Source organism: Piliocolobus tephrosceles, chromosome 9 (genome assembly GCF_002776525.5).
Source record: "Piliocolobus tephrosceles isolate RC106 chromosome 9, ASM277652v3, whole genome shotgun sequence".
Lineage (NCBI taxonomy): Eukaryota > Metazoa > Chordata > Mammalia > Primates > Cercopithecidae > Piliocolobus > Piliocolobus tephrosceles.
In genome coordinates this window covers 66,411,974-66,434,246 of record NC_045442.1, presented here as the reverse complement: position 1 = coordinate 66,434,246, position 22,273 = coordinate 66,411,974, and the positions used below count along the sequence as shown (strand labels likewise).

General features: G+C 39.6%; 1 protein-coding gene across 1 annotated transcript in view; it reads left to right on the top strand.

The window, feature by feature from the left end:
• PPA1 (inorganic pyrophosphatase 1) overlaps positions 1-14,399 on the top strand; it is a 29,575-nt gene extending 15,176 nt beyond the window's left edge. Inside the window, exons 5-11 of the mRNA XM_023205031.2 lie at positions 2,756-2,842; positions 3,754-3,880; positions 7,615-7,742; positions 8,006-8,091; positions 10,937-11,006; positions 12,346-12,388; positions 14,048-14,399. Coding sequence (XP_023060799.1) covers positions 2,756-2,842; positions 3,754-3,880; positions 7,615-7,742; positions 8,006-8,091; positions 10,937-11,006; positions 12,346-12,388; positions 14,048-14,079 — 573 coding nt within the window. The 3' untranslated portion in view covers positions 14,080-14,399. The remainder of the gene's footprint in view (positions 1-2,755; positions 2,843-3,753; positions 3,881-7,614; positions 7,743-8,005; positions 8,092-10,936; positions 11,007-12,345; positions 12,389-14,047) is intronic.
• Positions 14,400-22,273: the final 7,874 nt, after the last annotated feature.

Below are 22,273 nucleotides of genomic sequence, written 5' to 3'. Positions count from 1 at the left end.
TTAACTCATTTGAATGCTTCCTTAAATAACTTATTTTCAAGATAAACTGAAAGGTAAATATTTACAATGTTTAAATTCAGATTTGAACGTTTATTCTTTTCTGAAATATTTTTTTTCTTTTTTGGACTGGTTGTAAGCTATATAAATTCTCTACAGACTGAGTTGCAAGTCTGTTCAGTCAAGAAAGAGTGTATGGTAGTAGTCAAAAGCACTGATTTTTGGCACCAGACAGACCAGAGTTCAAATCCCAAGATGGCCACTTCCTAGCTTACCTAACTTGCGTCCCTTTCTTTCTCCTTGAGACGTTAATATCGCCTCCCTGAGCTATTCACAGTATGTAGGTGGTATGGTTATTTCAAAAAATAAAGCACTTAACATAACTGCACACACAAGCTCTCATAACTGCTGACTTTTATGTTTAGAGTCTTGATTCCCTCTTCTTCAGGTCAAGCTCTTTGTGGTAAAGTAATGAGGGGATCCTGTTTTCTTAAATAGTCAACCCTTTGAGAAGGGTTGTTTACCAATTTATTCCTGGCACAATGTATGTAGCAGGTTCTTATTTAATATTTGAGTGAAGAATCACTAGGATCTTGTCCATAATGAGTAAATGACATCTATTTAATTCTGGTTCGGCTAGGCCAGTGCTGCGGCACTTAAAATTTAATGCTGAGGCACTAAATAAACATTCAGTTTAATTTGTTGATAAATGGTTTGTTTTTATTAACAATGAAGTCTGTTAAATGGAACCTACTATGAAACAACCTATAACATAGTAGAACATAGGTCTGACCCATCTGGCTTGTTAGGTAAGCACAAAGTCATTTGTCTTAATTACAGTGTTTCACCTTATACTTTAATTGATTTTTGTTGTTGTTGTTATTTTTGAGACGGAATCTCGCACTGTTGCCCGGGCTGGAGTGCGGTGGCGCAATCTTGGCTCACTGCAACCTCTGCCTCCCGGTTTCAAGTGATTCTCTTGCCCTAGCCTCCTGAGTAGCTGGGATTACAGGCACCCGCCACCATGCCCAGCTAATTTTTTTGTATTTTTATTAGAGATAGGGTTTCACTATATTGGCCAGACTGGTCTCAAACTCCTGACCTTGTCATCCGCCTGCCTTGGCCTCTCAAAGTGCTGGGATTACAGGCATGAGCCACCACACCCAGCCTCAATTGATTTATTAATAGTATTCAGCCTTGATATATCATCCTTGTAGGAGAACATTGCTGAAATACTTACTATTCTGTGGATTGGATTTTGCTTTCTTAATGTTGGATTTGTTAGATGTGGTCTTCCTTTATCCCCCTTCTCATTTAGCTTTTTACTTTTACTCTAGCTGAATAGCCAAAAAATCCAAGTAATGTGTTCCAGTTGGAGGAAAAAAGAACCAATAGCAACAGCTACATTTTAAACCTAACATCCTGGCTAGCACAGGCTATCAGTTCTTTTGTGAGATGTTCTGCAAGGACTCTGGCTTACAATTTAGAAAGGAAAGAAAACCAGTCATGTAAAGCTCCAGAAAATCCTGATTAAACTTTTCAGTCTTGACTCCTGGTCAGTGATGATACTTTTAACATCAGAACATAACCTTTTGGCTGGGTGTGCTGGCTCATACCTGTAATCCCAGCACTTTGGGAGGCCAAGGTGGGAGGATCACCTGAGGTCAGGAGTTTGAGACCAGTCTGGCCAACATGGCGAAACCCCATCTCTACTAAAAATACAAAAATTAGCCAGGTGTGGTGGCGTATGCCTGTAATCTCAGCGACTCAGGAGGCTGAGACAGGAGAATTGCTTGAACATGGGAGGCAGAGGTTGCAGTGAGCCAAGATTGCGCCACTGCGCTCCATCCAGTCTGAGCGACAGAGCAAGACTGTCTCAAAAAAGAAAAAGAACATAACCTTTCTGTCTTACTATTATTGCCTACCTACTTCTGTTTTGGGAATTTATTATAAAGAAAATCTAAGACCAGGTACAGTGGCTTATGCCTGTAATCCCATACTTTGGGACAGCAAGGTGGGAGTATGACTAGAGCCCAGGAGTTTGAGACCAGCCTGGGCAACATAGTGAGACCCTGTCTCTACAAAAAAAAAAAAAAAAGAAAAGAAAAGAAAGGAAAAGGAAAACACACACACACACACACACACATTTTTGTGTGTTTTATTTTGTTTGTTTTTTTTTTTTTCTTTGAGATGGAGCCTCGCTCTGTTGCCCAGGTTGGAGTGCAGTGGCATGATCTAGGCTCACTGCAACTGCTGCTTCCTGGGTTCAAGCGATTCTCCTGCCGCAGCCTCCCAAGTAGCTGGTATTACAGGCATTCACCACCACGCCTGGCTAATTTTTATATTTTTAGTATATACAGGGTTTCATCGTATTGACTAGGCTGGTCTCGAACTCCTGACTTGAGGTGATCCACTCGCCTCAGCCTCCCCGGCCTAAAACCACACATCTTTAAAGTAAACGTTTTGGTCTATATTTGTGTTTTCCCTGTTGTCTCAGTTATTAAGTAGTTGACTTTTGCTTGTTTTAAATAGGATCATTATCTGTTTTAAAGCTTAAATTTAGCATTATATGTGTAGTAGGAGCTACAACATTTAATTGAAACTATTGTGTGTAGTTAAGATTCTTAAATGCGAATAAAGAACTAAAACAATGAAGAAAAATAGCTGAAGAGTCATAGGCTGTTATCTGTTATTCTCAACATGATCCATTTTGTCCGTATGTATGGGAACGATATACACTAAGTATTATTTTTTTCAGACTTGGGAAGACCCAGGGCACAATGATAAACATACTGGCTGTTGTGGTGACAATGACCCAATTGATGTGTGTGAAATTGGAAGCAAGGTAATGAAATGTGACATTTTTTTCTTTAGTGTTGAGAGATTAATGAAGTATACCAAATTTCATACTTTAAAAAATACTGTGAATAAAATGGATGAATATTAGTGAAATAATGATGTCTCTTTGGTATTAAAGGCTTCTCTTGCATTTTAAGCATTTGTATACTATAATTTGTACATTTAAACCTAGTCTGGAAAAAAACGTGTCTGTGTATGTATGATTGAACATATATCTGGAAAAACTGGACATGTTCTGCATTGCTTTAGAAGATGGATAATTAGTCAATAGGTGAAAGGTACCAGGAGGGAAATTCCCTCTCAATCCATGGCAAACCTTGCCTAACAATTTAGAATGATCAGTAAATTGACCCAAACCAAATAACCTCTTGAGTTGGAGATTCATGGTAGTAATTCCTCCATCAAGTAGGGTTGTTCTAAGATTCTGATTATAGTTATTTCTTTATGTCTCTCTCAGGCTTAGAGAAATAGTAAACAACTAAAAACAAAGTTTTCATTTTGTTTTTTAAGTCATAAACTTTTTAAGTCATTATATAACTTGCTTAACTCAATGACTTTTATAAAATAAAAGGTAAAGCATATTAAGATACATATTTGAGACTATGGAGGACTTATCCTTCAGTATAATCAATGGTAGTGCAAAAAACATTGATCACCCTGAGCTATGTACTGGTTTCCCTATGACCTAGAAGAAAATAGGACCTATAAGTCCTGTTTTCAACTTTAATAGGACTGATGAAACATTTACTTACCTAGGTTTTTTAAATTTGCTTAAAGGAACAGTCTCCAGGTAAATTCACAAGAACTTGGCCTCTTTCTTACTTCCTGTTAGCCAAGTAAAACTGTCTTCTAGAGTTTCATTCTGTAATGTTGTCCTGACTTTGGCTATTGACTCAGGTATGTGCAAGAGGTGAAATAATTGGCGTGAAAGTTCTAGGCATATTGGCTATGATTGATGAAGGGGAAACCGACTGGAAAGTCATTGCCATTAATGTGGATGATCCTGATGCAGCCAACTATAATGGTAAGAAAATTTGAAGAGTCTGAAGTCTTTCTAATTAATTCATAAACACCACCAAACTTAACCTGTAATGACAGAATTGTAAGCCCATGCCTTCAAACTATTAAAGGATGGAGGAACAAAGCACTGTTCAAGCATTATTTCTATGACTGTACTTGTAATTAACTAAGTACACTTTCTCCTTCATTCCAGAACAGAAAAAATCTGGTAAGTTCTTACTGTTTCTTTGTCCTTTCCTTCCCCACATACCAGCACTCAGTTGCTATGTTTATGTATTTTAAAACATTTAATTGAGATACTCACATATCAAAGAGTCACCACTGTAAAATGTACAATTCAGTGGTTCTTAGTATATTCACTAAGTTGTACAACCATCACCACTCTCTAATTGCAGAACATTTCATCAGCCCAAAAGGAAATCCTGTATCCATGGGCAATCACTCTGTGTCCCGCTTCCTGCAGTCCCAGGTGACTGCGGATCTACTTTGTGCCTATGGATTTGCCTAGGCTGTCATTTCATATAAATGGCATCATATAGGTGGCCTCTGTGTCTGGTTTATTTCACTTAGTGAAATAAGTGTTTTCAGGATTCATCCATATTGTAGCATGTATCAGCACTTCATTCCCCCCCCTTTTTTTTTTGGTGGTAAAATTTACATAACATAAAATTCACCATTTTAAAGAAAGTGTACACTTCAGTGACATTTCATTCATTCACAAGGTTGTGCAGCCATCACCACTAGTTCAAATCATTCCCTATTCCTTCCTCCTCTCCAGGCCCTGGCAACCACTAATCTGCTTTTTGTCTTTATGGAATTGCCTCTTCTACCTATTCTAGGTATCTCATACATGGACTGGTATAATATGTGGATATTTGTTGTTGTTGTTTCTGGTTTCTTTCACTTAGTATAATGTTTTCTAGGTTCATCCATATTGCATATTGTAGCATCTGTCAGTACTCCTTTTTATGGTTGAATATTATTCCATTGTGTGGATATACTGTATTTTGTTTATCCATTCATCAGTTGATGGACGTTTGGGTTGTTTTGACTGTGTAATGCTGCCATGAACATTCCTGTACAAGTTTTTGTGTGGACTTATGTTTTTATTCTTGGGTACATACATAGGAGTTGCCTTGAGCAAGAAAATAAAGTAGTATTTTAATATAACCTGGAACATAAAATAAATATCCATGAGTCTATACTGCCATAAATAAATGATTGAATAAATAAACAAATGAGGAAGAATAGATAAATCTCAAAGCAGAAGAATTCCAAATAATTTATGTAGGTACTCCATTCTCAAGGAGGTCCTTAATTGTGAGCTGTGCATGGTGACTTCCTTCCAACGAGTACAATGTGGGTAAGGGACAGGAGAGAATGACTTTACAGCACAGAAACTTGACAAACACTGCCTCAGCCAGGTGATGGAGGTCAATGTCAGCAGTGATAAGAGTCACCTTGAGAGCATGTTCCCTCAAAATGATGTGATGTATATTTGCATCTGTGTTAATTCATTGAAGAAGGACTGGAAGAATGCCAATCCTTTAACGTTTCATTTCAGTTTTGAAAGGTGAGAGTGCATTCACACCGTCTGTTCACTACTTGGTGGTACGGCTCTGTTCTGTAGGTCGGTGCCTGCATTTCCAATGTACTTCTTATACAAGAGAACTTGGCATGCTGTGGCCATGATTAGTGAAGCCAAGCCCGTCACTCTGTCAGCACTCATTTACTAAGGCATTATTTCCCTGCAGTTCAGGTTATTAGAACCCTGAAAACTTTCTTGGGGTGGCTGGTCCCATGGTGCAAGTAGTATGCAGCTTTCCCTAATGTCAACCTAAGGCAGTATCTATTGTCCATCCTCTAGCTTGCCCTGTGCATCTCTTCCATTTGCTATCCCTGAGTTGCATGCGTATAACAAAATGTTAAACTTCAGTGTTTTCCTGAGTTCTGTGAATCATTTTAGTAAATTAGGGAACTTAGGGAGAGGATTATGAAAACCTCCAATTTATAGCTGATCAGGCAGAAGTACAGGAGGCATCTGAAGTGGCGCAGTCTTGTGAGACTGGGCCCCTAACCTTTGAGATCTGATGCTAACTCCAGGTAGATAGTGTCAGAATCACACTGAATTACTGAGCACCCAGTTGGTTTCTGAATAAATGGAGAATTGGTTTCTGGTATTGGAAAACATCAACATTTGCGTGTTGGATTTCTGAATTTCCAAATTATTTCTGTATCAGGTGACACATTTTATGTAAATTATAAGTTCTTTGAAATTTACTAGTGCTTAAACATTGCCCAGTGCATTCTGTAAAGTTTCCGTAATAGAATGCATGCTATTCTTTATGCAGATTATAAATTGGATTGAATTATAAATCGGCTGGGTGCAATGGCTCACGCCTGTAATCCCAGCACTTTGGGAGGCCAAGGCAGGTGGATCATGAGGTTGGGAGATCAAGACCATCCTGGCTAACACGGTGAAACCCCATCTCTACTAAAAATACAGAAAAACTAGCCAGGCATGGTGGTGGGCACCTGTAGTCCCAGTTACTCAGGAGGCTGAGGCAGGAGAATGGCGTGAACCCAGGAGGCGGAGCTTGCAGTGAGCCGAGATCCAGCCTGGGAGACAGAGTGAGACTCCATCTCAAAAAAATAAATAAATTGGATTGAAACAATGTTATCTTATACAAATATAAATAAGCTTTTGTTGTTGTCAAATGTATTTCTCTTCCTCATAATACTTTTCCTAACTGACTTTTTAGCATGTGTATCTCCGTTTGCTTGCATTGTGCAGGAGTTTGTTATTTAAAGTGCAGTTTGATGACATTGAGGCTAGCCATTGTTGATGGCTATACAGAAACTTAAAGTTTTTTAAGCAGTACACTTTTCTGTCAGCCAGAACTAAAGTATTGTTATATATAGTGCCTGTGCTAGCCAGCAAAGTCTAGTCACATTTAATACGTAACCCAACAATGGATATCAATCTAATCTATTTTTCTTATCTTTTAGTACGTAATAGTGTTGTGATTCTCTGACATATAGCCTCTGCCTGTGGACCAGGGATAGTACCTCAAACCTGTAATCCCAGTGCTTTGGGAAGCCAAGGCAGGAGGATTGCTTGAGCCCAGGAGTTTGAGACCAGCCTGGGTAACATGACAAGACCCCATCTCTACAAAAAATTTAAAAATTAGCTGGGCGTGTGCATGCTTATAGTCCCAGCTACTCAGGAGGCTGAGGTGAGAGGATCACCTGAGCTCTGGTAGTCAAGGCTGCAGTGAGCCTTGTTCGGGCCACTGCATTCCAGCCTGGGTGACAGAGCGAGACCCTGTCTCCGAAAAAAAAAAAAAAAGATAACCTCTGTGTTTTTCAGTATCTTGTACACTTCTCATAGGAATTATCTACATTTGCCAAACTGGTTGTTTCATTATGTAGCCACCAGCTGTTTGCCCTTACCTAACAGAGATTACTATTGTACTGATTGTTCTCTGTACTTAACGTCAGAGCTATTCGGAGACACTAGATGATTTCCTTTCAATGTATGGCTTCTCTTCTCAACAAGGGGCTTCGCTCCAACATTATCTTGAACTTCCATGATAAGTCATTCCACAGCTCTTTCAAAATAAGTACTTGAAATTTTTGTTGAATGTGTAATTATTTGTGCATCTTGAAATCTGCTTATTCTCTTTCTTTTTTAAAAAAATCATTGTCACTGTCATCTTATGCTTCTTCTCTTCTTAGATATCAATGATGTCAAACGGCTGAAACCTGGCTACTTGGAAGCTACTGTGGACTGGTTTAGAAGGTATAAGGTTCCTGATGGAAAACCAGAAAACGAGTTTGCTTTTAATGCAGAATTTAAAGATAAGGTAATATGTCATTCAGAACTGTAGCTTTAGGCTCATTTCTATTGAGACTTATAATTTAACCATATTGTTACCATCTAAAGATTCATAAAACAGAAGTCTGGAAACATAACACAGTCTTGGTGTTTATTCACTTTAATATTCTCTTCCATTGTTAGAATAAGGAAATGATTCAGAAGAGACAAATTATCAGGCTTTGGGGAAATGTTGATAATAGGAAAAGAATACCTTTTTATCATTGTAATGCAAATCTCTTCAAATTATAGGACTTTGCAGTTGATATTATTAAAAGCACTCATGACCATTGGAAAGCATTAGTGACTAAGAAAACGAATGGAAAAGGAATCAGTTGGTAAGTGTAAACATTTTGCATGTTTAACACACAAAGCAGACCAGCTTGCAGAAAAGGTTTTAATAATCATAAGACACTGTGCTGTTACTTTCCCTTAGAAAAGAGATACAAGGCGGGGTGCGGTGGCTCACACCTGTCATTCCAGCACTTTGGGAAGCCAAGGTGGACGGATCACTTGAGCCCAGGAGTTGAAGACCAGCCTGGACAACATGGAGAACCCCTATCTCTACAAAAAATACAAAAATTAGCTGGGCATAGTGGTACACACCTGTAGTCCCAGCTACATAGGAGGCTGAGTTAGGAGGATCACCTGAGCCTGGGGAGGTTGAAGCTGCAGTGAGCCGTGATCCTACCACTGTACTCCAGCCTGGGCGACAGAGTGAGACTCGGTCTCAAAAAGAAAAAAAAAAAGAGAGAGAGTATGAGAAAAGGCTAATGTACAAAAATAATTCTCCCAGAAATCTTCTATTCTGTGTCAGGATAATGTCCTATAAAATGAAAACACTGTCCTTCAAACAGAAGAAAAATGGAGAAGAGTTATATATATTTGTGTAAAATTGTACAATCCTAAGAGTTGGCATTTGGCTGGGTACTATGGCTCATTCCTGTAATTCCAGCACTTTAGGAGGCTGAGGCAGGAGGATCACTTGAACTCAGGAACTGGAGACTGGTGGGGGCAACATAACGAGACCTCATCTCTACTAAAAATTAAAAAAACTAGCCAGGCCTGGTGGCGCTTGCCTGTAGCAATGCTGAGGTGGGAAGATCACTTGAGCCTTGGAGATCAAGGCTGCAGTGAGTTGTGATTGCCTCACTGCACTCCAGCTGGGGCAACTGAGCAAAAGGGAAAAAAAAAAAAGGAAAAAGATTTGGCTTTTAAGTTAACTTCTCTATTTTTTGGTATCTTAACGATTTGTATGAAAATGGTCTTAGTGTATGTTAAATAACAGGTAAGCAAAGATGATTCATTTTTCATTTTGATGGAGTATTTCTTTTTTGTTGTTGTTGTTTGAGACAGAGTCTTGATCTTGTTGCCCAGGCTGGTGTGCAATGGCACTATCTCAGCTCACTGCCACCTCCACCTCCCGGATTCAAGCGTTTCTCCTGCCTCAGCCTCCCGAGTAGCTGGGATTACAGGTGCATGCCACCATGCCCGGCTAATTTTTGTATTTTTAGTAGAGACAGGGTTTTGCCATGTTAACCAGGCTGGTCTCGAACTCCTGACTTCGTGATCCACCCGCCTTGGCCTCCCAAAGTGGTGGGATTACAGGCGTAAGCCACCATGCCTGGCCTTGATGGAATATTTCTAATTGGGTATATATTATGTTAATACTATAATGATTAATATATAGGAAAACTTGAACTATGGATAAACAAAAAATATTTTTAAAATATGATCCATATTTTAGACTAAAGTGGGCTAAAAAAAACAAAACAAATTAGGATTGTATTATATATACGGCTTGTCTTATGATTTTTAAAATTTAACACTATATAATAGGCATTTCCTCATGTCATTAAAACTATAATTTTTTTTTTTAGAGACAGGGTCTCTCACCCAGGCTGAAGTGCGATGTTACTGTAATAGCTCACTGTAACCTCAAAGAAGTGATCCTTCTGTCTCAGCCTCCCAAGTAGCTGGGGACTACAGGCACAAATCACAACTCCCAGATGATTTTTAAATTTGTTGTAGAGACAGTGTCTTGCTATGTTGTCCAGACTGATCTTGGCCTCCTGGCTTCAAGTGATCCTCTCACACCTCAGCCTCCAAAAGCGCTTAGACTACAGATGTGAGCCACCATGCCCAGTCTAGAAATATCATATTTTAATAATATAGTATTCCATCTCTGTATAATATGTTTTATGGATAAACCTTTTTATTTTTTATTTTTAAATCCCCTGCAAAGAAGGATAAACTATTTTTAATCATTTCTTATTATTGGACATTTTAGTTACTTGCAATTTTTCACTGTTATTAATGGTGAAATAGTATATGGTAAACACTTTTGTAAATTACCGTTTCAGTCTTGGATTGGGTTCTTAGAGGTGGAATTTCTCTATCAAGACCTATGAGCTTTTTAAAAGGTTTTGGATACATTTTACAGAATTATTTTTCAGAAAGATTGAACCAGGACTCCTGCCAGAAGTGTCTGTTTCAGATGTCTCACCAGCACTACAGGAACTGGGTTTTTTTTGTTTCATTAATTTTTCCAATTAAGAAAGATATGTTTCTCATTTTAATTCACATTTCTCAGCTATTTCAGTGAGAGTTACAAAGCATTCAATCTCAGTTTGTTTGCCTTCCTTCCTTCTCTCTTCTCTTCTCTTTTCTTTTTGTGACAAAGTCTTGCTCTGTCTCCAGGCTGGAGTGCAGTGGCACGATCTCGGCTCACTGCAACCTCTGCCTTCCAGATTGGAGCGATCCTCCTGTTTCAGCCTCCCAAGTAGCTGGGACTACAGGCACGCGCTACCACGCCCAGCTAATTTTTGTATTTTTAGTAGAGATGGGGTTTCACCATGTTGGCCAGGATGGTCTCAATCTCTTGACCTCATGATCCGCCTGCCTTGGCCTCCCAAAGTGCTGGAATTACAGGCATGAGCCACCGCGCCTGGCCCAATCTCAGTTTCTTAAATCCAAACTTGTTAAGATGGTTGAATAAAATTGATCACAAGAATAGCCATGCCTTGCCAAAATAAATAATTACAATGTTAAATGTAGGTGAAAAAGCTTTTGACTAAACTAAACTTGAGTATCACCTGGTCAACCACTTTCAACTCAATTTTTAACTCTTAAGAGATAATTTTTGTTATTTTGTCTTATGACTACTTTTGTTTTATTTAATAGCATGAATACAACTGTGTCTGAGAGCCCCTTCAAGTGTGATCCTGATGCTGCCAGAGCCATTGTGGATGCTGTATGTAAAAGTTTCCTTAAAAAAAAAAAAAACCTGGTTGCTAAAAACTGTGATGCTAAATGGGAAGAGGAAGTACTTGTTTCAACAAATACTTGAGTGCCTTTTGTATACATATTACTGTGTGGAGTCTTGAAATTAGAAACCATAAACACATACACGTGGCCATTTGACTGAGGGAGAAGCTGAGGGAGTGATTCTAATCAATCATAAGTTGGACAGATAGCATGGTAGTAAAATTTGTAAAACTCAAAATGGTTCCAGAATGTACCAAGTAACCTGTGTGCCTATGACCCATCATAAGCCATTTCCACAAAAGAACCAATGGGAATTTACTTACTTGGTTCTAGCAAGGACTGAGGAAGGTATCAAGTTTTAGGTGCCATTGCAGGAATGATTTGTAACCTAAGAAAGGCTTTCATGTGAGGTAGTAAAAGCATCCGTCAAAGCAAGAATTTTGCTTTTGTACTATTTTTAATTATTTGATTTGGATTAACCAAAAGATTGAACGAGATCATCTTAAATTATTTTCATTTATAATACTAAATAAGGAAAACAAAAGAAAATGAGGTCTGACTTTTTTATTGCCTTCTAAATGGGGTAGAAGAAGGAAAAAAGGACAATTTAATGATGAAACCAGTACATTTAGATTTATCTTTATGTATGAATCCTGACAAAGTTGAGATAAATGAGATAAAAAAATTGTAAGGGAAAAGCCAGTGGTTAGCTATCATAATTTTTCAGTGAGAACACTTTGCCCATATTTTATAAATATGTGTGTGTATATAAAATTGTTATATATGCATAAATCGGTTTTTTCGTATTAATTATTCTCCATGTCATAAAAAGTCAAGAGGCCTGAATTTTTTTTTTTTTTTTTTTGAGACGGGTCTCACTCTGTCGCCCAGGCTGGAGTGCAGTGGCGCAATCCTGGCTCACTGCAACCTCCGCCTCCCAGGTTCAAGCAGTTCTCTGCCTCAGCCTCCTGAGCAGCTGGGATTATAGGCGCCTGCCACCATGCCCAGATAATTTTATTTTTAGTAGGGACGGGGTTTCACCATGTTGACCAGGCTGGTCTTGAAATCCTGACCTTGTGATCCACCCACCTCGGCCTCCCAAAGTGCTGGGATCATGGGCATGAGCCACTGCACCATCCAAGAGGCTTGAATTTGTTAGCATCTCAACAGTAGAGCAAACTTTCTGTTATTCCTATATATTACAAATTACGTTTAGATCCTACAATTTGGGATAGTCCAGATTCTCTTAAATTTTTGTCAGTATACCTTTTTGGCTTTTTAAAAAATGAGATTAGACTAATAGATTTTAATATTTTATATTTTAGTTACCACCACCCTGTGAATCTGCTTGCACAGTACCAACAGACGGTAAGATTTCTATTCCAGTAAAATTTCATTAAAAATTACACAGATGTATGGAAAAATTATGTTACTTTTATTTTTAGTTGACAAATGATAATTATATATACTTATGGCATACAGTGTGATGTTTTGATATATGTTTACAATGTGGAATGATTAAATCCAGCTAATTAAGAAATCATTACCTCACATACTTAATCATTATTTGGTGTGTGGTGAAAACATTTGAAATCTACTCTTAGCAATTTTGAAATAGACATTACAGTCATCGTTCTGTGCAATAGATCACTAAAGCTTATTCCTTCTGTCTAACTAAAACTTGGTACCCTTTGACCATCGCCTGCCCTTTCCCCATCCTTCAGCTCCTGGCAACCACCATTCTACTGTCTACCTCTATGAATTCACCTTTTTTATATTCCACATATAAATGAGATCATGTGGTATTTGTCTTTCTGAACCTGGCTTGTTTTTTGACACAGACTCACCCAGGCTGTCATTCTGTCACCCAGGCTGGAGTGCAGGGGCGTGATCACAGCTCACTGTACCCACAACCTCCCCAGGTTAAAGTGATTCTCTTATCTCAGCCTCCCAAATAGCTGGGACTGGAGACACGTGCCACCATACCTGTCTAATTTTTTTATATTTTGTAGAGATAGGGTTTCGCCATGTGGCCCAAGCTGGTCTCAAACCAGGCTGGTCTTGAACACTAATCAGGCAGGGTTTTGCCATGTCACCCAGGCTAGCGATCCACCCACCTTGTCCTCCCAAAATGCTAGGATTACAGGCATGAGCCACTGCACCCAGCCACATACATATTTTTAACATATCACATACACAGGAAGAGAGGGAAGAGAGTGAGAAATGTTTTTAGAATTCTGTAGTGTGCATGGGAAGGAAAATGAGCTGCTACATATCACCTTTAGTGCCACACTGTATCATAGCAGTTTCCAAACCATGACCCACTGTGCCCCTCTGAGTTCCGTGGAGGTGCCTGCTGGACGCTGGAGGGGACCTTGAGTGGGCTGATCTCCACATTCCCATCTAGCCACAGGCTGCTTCACCCAGAAAACAGTTCTCTCCTCCTTAGATGTCAGAATTCTCTGTAAGATTTTTCTGGTAAGAAAATGATTCTGCCTCTTAAAAAAAAACAAATTTGAAGGCTGGGTGTGATGGCTCATGCCTGTAATCCCATCACTTTGGGAGGCTGACGTGGGCAGATCACTCGAGCCCAGGAGTTCTAGACTAGCCTGGCCAACATGGATAAACCCTGTCTCTACAAAAAAATGCAAAAATTAGCTGGCACACGTCTATAATGCCAGCTGCTAGGGAGACTGAGGCACGGGAATTGCTTGAACCTGGAAGATGGAGGTTGCAGTAAGCCATGATTGCTGCTACTGCACTCCATTCTGGGCAAGAGAGTGAGACCTTGTCTCAAAAAAAAAAAAAAGTTTGAAAATCACACTATACAATTAGCATGAAGTATAAGGAAGCCCAAAAGAAAACACCTGCATGTGCTGTAGAGAAATTTTGTATGTATGTCCATTCATTTTCAAGTAATTCATAGTAGAATTCATTAAAGCAAGTATATTAGTCTTTGTTATATGTTAGGTGTAATGTTGATTCTTAGCAGGAATTCTAATTTGTTTTTCTTTTCTCTGAATACAGTGGATAAGTGGTTCCATCACCAGAAAAACTAATGAGATTTCTCCGGAATACAAGCTGATATTGCTGCATCGTATTCATCTGGATGTATTAGATGTAAAAGTAGTAGCTTTTCAAAGCTTTAAATTTGTAGAACTCATCTAACTAAAGTAAATTCTGCTGTGACCAATCCAGCATACTCAGAATGTTATCCATCTAAAGCATTTTTCAAATCTCAACTAAGATAACTTTTAACACATGCTTAAATATCAAAGCAGTTGTCATTTGGAAGTCACTTGTGAATAGATGTGCAAGGGGAGCACATATTGGATGTGTATGTTACCATATGTTAGGAAATAAAATTATTTTGCTGAAACTTGGTTTAGGATATTTTTATTTTAATCTGAAGCCAACATTAAGTAGGTATGGGTACTTTTTGGTGTTTGTTTTCTGTTGATAATCTTATAATTCAAATGTATAATTATTAGACAAAAAAAGAAACCCCTTATATTTATAGTACTCTTGATACTATGCTCTAGTACCTAAGTCCTAGCATACCATTCTAAAGCAAAAGCTTTTAAATTTATATCACATTAGCTGAAAGCACAATGTTGCTCACCCTTTGAAGTTATATATTAATATTTTTTTTTTTTACTTCTTCAGTCAACTAATTGAACCCTTAAGTCATTTACATTATATTCTAAGTTGTCAGCTGAACAAACCAGAGTTTGAATGCCAGCCCGTCTTCTTACTAGCTCTGTAATCTTAAGTCAGTTACCAACCACTCAACTTCAGTTCCCTCATCTGTGAAACAGACATTATTCATGTAATGGCATGTAGCACACATTCAGTTTTTTTTTTTTTTGAGACAGGGTCTCACTCTGTCACCCAGGCTGGAGTGAATATAGATTCACATGTAGTTCTAAAAATAATTCAGAGATAATTCAAATAATTCTGTATACCTTACCCTGTTTCCCCTAAAAGTAACACTTTGTAGAACTATAGTATAACAACCAGGACATTTACTTTGATATAATCTACCAATCGTATTCAAACTTCCTAGTTTCACTTTTATTAATGAATATTTCTATGATGTATTCTATATAATTTACAATTCTATCGTTTAATCACCTATGTAAGCTTATGTGTCCTATAAGATACTGAACAGTTTCGACACCACAAGATCTCTCATGTTGCCCTTTTATAGCCGTACCCACCTCCCTCCTGTCTTCCCCACACCACCATCCTTAACCCCTGGCAACCACTAATCTGTCCTCCATCTTTCTATGATTTTGTCATTTCAAGAATATTATATAAATGGAATCATACAGTAGGTAACCTTTTGGGATTGGCTTTTCACTCAGTGTAATTTCCTGGTATTCCTTCAAGTTGCCGCATATATCAATGTTTCATTCTTTTTATTCATTCCTTTTTATTGCTGAGTACTTTCTATGATATGTATATGTTTTACCTGTTGAAGGATGTCTGGGCTGATCCAGTGTTTGGCCATTACAAATACAGCCGCAGTGAACATTTTTGTACATGTTTTCATGTCGACATAAAACATTTTCATTTCTCTCAGATCTCTAGCAGTGTAATTGCTGAGTCACATGATAGATGCATATTTTTTCAGAAGGTACCAAATTTTCTAGAGTTATGGTCCAATTTTACATTCCCAACAGCAATGTTGGAGTGGTTCAATTTTTCCACATCCTTGCCAGCCTTTGGTTTGTCTTTTTTTTTTTTTTCCTTTTTTTTTTTTTTTTTTTTTTTGAGGCAGGGTCTCACTGTCACCCAGGTTGGAATGCAATGGCACAATCTTGGCTCACTGCAACCTCCACCTCTCAGGCTCAAGCAATCCTCCTGCCTCAGTTTCCCAAGTAGCTGGGAATACAGTTGTGTGCCATAATGCCCAGTTAATTTTTGTAGAGATGGGGTTTTACCATGTTGCCCAGGCTGGTCTCAAACTCCTGGTCTCAAGTGACCCAGGTGCCTCGGCCTTCCAAAATACTGCTGGAATTACAAGTGTGAGCTGCCCTGCCTGGCCTACTATATTGTATTTTAGCCATTCTGTTGGGTATGTAGTAATATCTCATGGTAGTTTTAATTTGCATTTCTCTAATAGCTAATGATGTCAAACATCTTTAATGTGCTTGTTTGCCACCTGTATATCCTGTTTGGTGAAATGTCTGTTCATGTCATTTACTCATCTTAAAATTGTATAGTTGCTTTTTTAACTGTTAAGTTTTGGTTTGCAAATATTTTTTCCCAGTCTGTAACTTGTTCTTTCATTTTTTTCACATGCTGTTTCACAGAGCAAAATCTTTTAATTTTTAAAAAGACCATCTTACTACATTTTCCTTTTATGGATCATGCTTTAGATATCAAGTTAGAACTCTTCCTAGCCGTAGATCGCAAACATTTTCTCTTGTGTTTTTCTCTAAAAGTTTTGTAGCTTACATTTAAGCCTATGATTCATTTTGCGTTTATTTTTATACAAGGTTTATGGTTTAGGTCTAGATTCATTTTTTCCTATGGATGTCCAGTTGCTCCACTGCCATTTTTTTGAAAGCGTATTCTTCCATGGAATTGGTTTGCACGCTTGTCAAATATCCATTGAGCATATTTGTGTGGGCCTGTTTCTGAGTCCTCTGTTCTCTTCCATTGATCTGTATGTCTGACTCTCTGCCTATACCACACTCTCTTGATGACTGTAATTACATGGTAAGCCTTAAAATCAAATAGAGAGATTCCTCCCACTTTTTTCTTCTTTGTCAAGATTATCTAACTAGGGCCTGTGCCTCTTCATATGTATTTTAGAATAAGTTTTGGCTATGTCTATTGTCTATGCCTATAAAAAATCTTACTGGGATTTTACTAGGCATTGCATTAAATCGACAGATCAATTTTAGTCATGTGTTTAGACATCTCCTAATGTGTTTCTGCTACTAATTTCTAGTTTGGCTCCATTATGGTCAGAGAACACACTATCATTTTGATTCTTTTATTGAGGTTGTTTGATGGTCTGTCCAGAGTGTTTCATGGGTGCATGTATTTTGTTATTGTTGGGTGGAGTGTTCTGTTTATGTCAGTGAGATCCTGTTGGTTTATGTGTTGTTCTGATCTTCTATACCCTTGCTGATTTTCTCTCTAGTAGTTGTATCAATTACTGAAATGGAGGTGTTGAATTCCCCGATTATAACCGTAAAGGCATTTGAATTTTTAGCTCTATCAGTTTTTGTTTAATATATTTTAAGGCTCTGTTATTTGGTGAGTACACTTTAGGATCCTATATATTCTGGTGGATTGAACTTTCTGTTATTACATATGTCCCTCTTTGTCACTAGTAATTTTCTTTGCTCTGAAGTCTACTTTATCAGATATTACTATAGCTACTCCTGCATTTAAAAAAAAAAACTAATGTTTGCATGGTATATTTTGTTCTATTACTTTTAACCTATTTATGTTGAATTTGAAGTGAGTTTCTTATAAGCAGCATAAAGGTGTCACTTTTTTTTTTCGTTGTTTAATCTACACTGCCTCCTTTGCCCCAAAATTACTCACAGTGGCGGGAGGTTTCTGGCCCTTTCCTGAACAGTACTTCCTTTTAGTCCAACATCTCAGCAAAGCTGCAGTGGTCACCACTGCTCTCTGAGCTTTGCATTGCCTCCCAAGGACCACAGAAGAAGAAAGATGCCGGAAAGTCAACAAAGAAAGACAAAGACCAAGTGAAGAGATCTGGGGCCAAGGCTGAAAAGTAGTCCAGCGGCAAAGTTCGAGACAAGCTCAGTAACCTAGTCTTGTTTGACAAACCTACCTATGACAACCTATAAGGAAGATCCCAACTATAAGCTTATGACCCCAGCCGTGGTCTCTGAGAAACTGAAGATCTGATGTTCCTTGGCCAGGGCAGAGGTAATTATGGATATGTTAGTACTTTATCCTGTGAGATTTGCTCATCATCTTGGATCTGTAGTTTTGTGTCTTTCACCAAATTTGGGGGATTTTTAGCCACTTCTTCAAAATTTTTTTTTTTTTTTTTTTGAGACAGAGTCTCACTTTGTCATCCAGGCTGGAGTGCAATGGTACAATCTTGGCTCACTGAAGCCTAGTCCTCTGGGCTCAAGTGATCCTCCCACCTCAGGCTCCTGAGTAGCTGGGATTACAGGCATGCACGACCACATCTGGCTCATCTTTGTATTTTTAGTAGAGAGGGGGTTTTGCCATGTTGGCCAGGCTGGTCTTGAACTCCTGACCTCAGGTGATCAGCCTGACTAGGCCTCCCAAAGTTCTGGGATTACAGGAACGAGCCACCGCGCCTAGCTTCAAATACTCTTTCTGTCCTACTTTCTGCTCTATTTCTGGGACTCTGATATGAATGTTAGATCTTTTGTTATTGTCCCTTGGGTCAGGAGCTTCTGTTTCTTTTTCACCTGGCTGAGTTCTGTTATGTCCTTATGTTCATTGATTCTATCCTCTGTCACCTAACTTCCATTTTTGGGGATTTTCTTTTTATTTATTTATTTAGAGACAGAGTTTCGTTCTTGTTGCCCAGGCTGGAGTACAATGGCACGATATCAGCTCACTGCAACTTCTGCCTCCGGGGTTCAAGCAATTCTCCTGCCTAAGCCTCCCAAGTAGCTGGGATTACAGGCATGTGCCACCATGCCTGGCTAATTTTGTATTTTTAGTAGAGATGGGGTTCCTCCACATTGGTCAGGCTGGTCTCGAACTCCCAACCTCAAGTGATCTGCCCACCTCGGCCTCCCAAAGTGCTGGGATTACAGGTGTGAGCCACCACGCCTGGCCAGGGATTTTCTATATTTTAATTTGTTTCTACCAAATTTCTAATTGACAGTGCACTTTTAAGACAGTTGCTTTAAAATCCATATCAGGATTCACCTCAGTGTTGGCATCTGTTGATTGCTCTTTCTCATATGAATTGTGATTTTCTTGGTTCTTAGTATGATGGGTGGTTGTCAATAATATTGGAGACATTTTGTCTGTTAGGTTGGGAGACTGTAGGTCCTATTTAAATCTTTTGTTTTAGCAGGCAGCACCCTGTTTAGCTTTGGCACGTGGGTCTTGGTCTACAGTTGTGGTCTGTGGTTCCAATGGCGGTTTGATTTTCAGCAGCTTTGCAGTGTTATCTTGCTCTGCCTGGTTTATCCAGTGCTGCTGGGCTCTTGTTTGTTCCTGCTGGTGGTGCCTGAAGTGGCTCATTGTTGTCTCTTGGTGGTGGAAGGGGGTGTCCCCCAACTGGTCCCCGACCCCTGCTGCTCTAATGTTTGAGTTGGGGAGAGAGTCTTGAGCTGCAGGAATGAAGAAGCTTCCTGAAGCTTTAGGCCACTTGCTATAGCTCAGTCTTTCCTTCAGGCTCAGCCTGCCCACCTACCTGCCTCTGTAGCTCTTGGTGGAAAGGTGTCTCAGGGCTTGCAGGGAGGAGACCCTCCCCTGGTTGAGTGTTTCTGGCTTGGCTCCCAGTTGATCTCCCTTGCCAGTTGTGTCAGCCTCACCGGAACAGACCCTATTTGATCCAGGGAAGGAATGAGCCCTCTGTTGCTAGGTTGAGGGTCAGGAGGCTGGGTGACAGGATGCATGTGCCTTGCTGTGTGCTGTGCCCGTGATCCTGGGATCCCAAACCAGTTTGCCCTCTTACCACCTTTCAGAGTTCTTTGGTCGTCTATCTTACCATTTCCAGGGTTTATAGTGTGCTTAGCATGGAGAAGCAGGGAAAAACAAATCTATGCATCTTGTCACTAACATTCATTTTTTTTTTTTTTTTTTTTTTTTTTTTGAGACTCACTCTGTTACCTGGGCTGGGGTACAGTGGCATGATTGCAGCTCACTACAGCCTCAACCTCCTCGACTCAATCAACCCTTCTGCTTCAGCCTCCTGAAAAGCTGGGACTACAGACACGTGCCACCACCTCCAGCTATTTTGTATAGAAGTGGGGTTTCACCATGTGGCCCAGGCTGGTCTTGAACTCCTAGGCTTAAGCAATCTTCCTGCCTAAGCCTCCCAAAGTTTGTCAGCCACTGTGCCCAATCCACATTCGGATTTTTTTTTTTTTTAGATGGGGTTTCATTCTGTCACCCAGGCTGGAGTGCAGTGGTGCAATCTTGGCTCACTGCAACCTCTGCCTTCCCATTTCAAGCAATTCTGCCTCAGCTTCCTGAGTAGCTGAGATTACAGGTGCCTGCCACCACGCCTGGCTAATTTTTGTATTTTTAGTATAGATGGGGTTTCACCATGTTGGCCAGGCTGGTCTCGAGCTCCTGACCTCAAGTGATCTGCTGGCCTTGGCCTCCCAAAGTGCTGGGATTGCAAGCGTGAGCCACCATGCCCAGCCTGGATTTTAATAATATTTTTCTTATTCCTTTCATAAGTGCTTCTATTTTTAAATGATGTCTCAGTCATTGTAATATGTGATTTATAAAATGATTCAATTTTGTAGGGGTAAGAAATCAGTTTTCTAATGACAGTTATATAATGTGAGAGACCTCACATGTATTGGCCTGCTAGATAGGAATTACTCATATTATGAAAAGGAAAGAGGATGGAATAGTGCAGGAGGAAATATTAGCAATATTTCTGTGCAAGATCCTCTGTAGAAAGCTGTCACTCCTCTGTTAAAGCAAGAAAATGTATAATACTCATGTATTTGTTTGCTAGTGCTGCCATAACAAAGTGGCAAACAATTGCATTAAACAACAGAAATGTATTGTCTCATAGTTCTGAAGGCTAGAAGTCAGAGATCAAGGTGCTGACATGGCTGTGTTCCCTCTGAAGGGACTGGGGAAGGGTCTGTTCCAGGCCTCTCCTACCTTCTGGCGGTTCCTGGATTGTGGCAGCAGAACTCCAGTCTTTACATGGTATTTCTCTGTGTGCCTGTTTGTGTCTAAATTTCTCTTTTGTATAAGGACACCAGAAATACTGGATTAGGGGTCCATCCTACTCCAGTGTGACTTTTTTTTTTTTTTAGACAGCATCTTGTCTGTGGCCCAGGCTGGAGTGCAGTGGTACAGTCTCGGCTCACTGCAACCTCCGCCTCCTGGATTCAAGCAATTCTCCTGCCTCAGCCTCCCGAGTACCTGGGATTACAGGCGCCCGCCACCATGCCCTGCTAATTTTTGAATTTGTAGTAGATATGGGGTTTCACCATATTGGCCAGGCTGGTCTTGAACTCCTGGGCTCAAGTGATCCACCCACCTCGGCCTCCCAGAGTGCTGGGATTACACATGTGAGCCACCATGCCTGGCTCAGCATGACCTTATCTTAACTAATTACATCTGCAATGACCCTGTTTCCAAACAAGGGTCACATTCTTATTCCTTTTGTAAGTGCTTTTATTTTTAAACGATGCCTCAGTCATTGTGATGTGTAGTATCTAAGTGATTTATTTTTGTTGGCGTAAGAAATTTGTTTTCCAAACCAAACATTGTATGTTCTCACTCATAAGTGGGAGCTAAGCTATAAGGATGCAAAAGCATAAGAATGACACAATGGACTTTGGGAACTCAGGAAGTAAAGAGTGGGAGGGAGTCGAGGGATAAAAGACTACAAATTGGATGCAGTGTACACTGCTCAGGTGACGGGTGCACCAAAATCTCACAAATCACCACTTAAGAACTTACTCATGTAACTAAACACCACCTGTTCCCCAATAACCTGTGGAAATAAAAAAAAAGTTTAAAAAGAATTTCATAATAGAATTGCAAGTATTAACACCAGAATAGACCAAGCTGAGGAAAGAATCTCAGAGCCCAAAGACCAGTTCTCCAAATTCACTCAGTCAGACAAAAATAAAGAAAAAAATAAAAACAAATGAACAGCCAGGGGCGGTGGCTCACACTTGTAATCCCAGCACTTTGGGAGGCTGAGGCGAGAGGATCATGAAGTCAAGAAATCAAGACCATCCTGGCCAACATGGTGAAACCCCGTCTCTACTAAAAATACAAGAATTAGCTGGGTGTGGTAGTACGCACCTGTAGTCCCAGCTACTCGGGAGGCTGAGGCAGGAGAATCACTTGAACCTGGGAGGCAGAGGTTGCAGTGAGCCGAGATCGCACCACTGCACTCCAGCCTGGGCGACAGAGCGAGACCCTAAAAAAAAAAAAAAAAAAAAAATGAACAAAACCTCTGAGAAGTATGGGATTTTGTAAAGAGACCAAATCTATGACTCATTGGCATCCCTGAAAGGGTGAGAAAGGAAGAAACTTGGAAAACATTTGAGGATATCATCGACA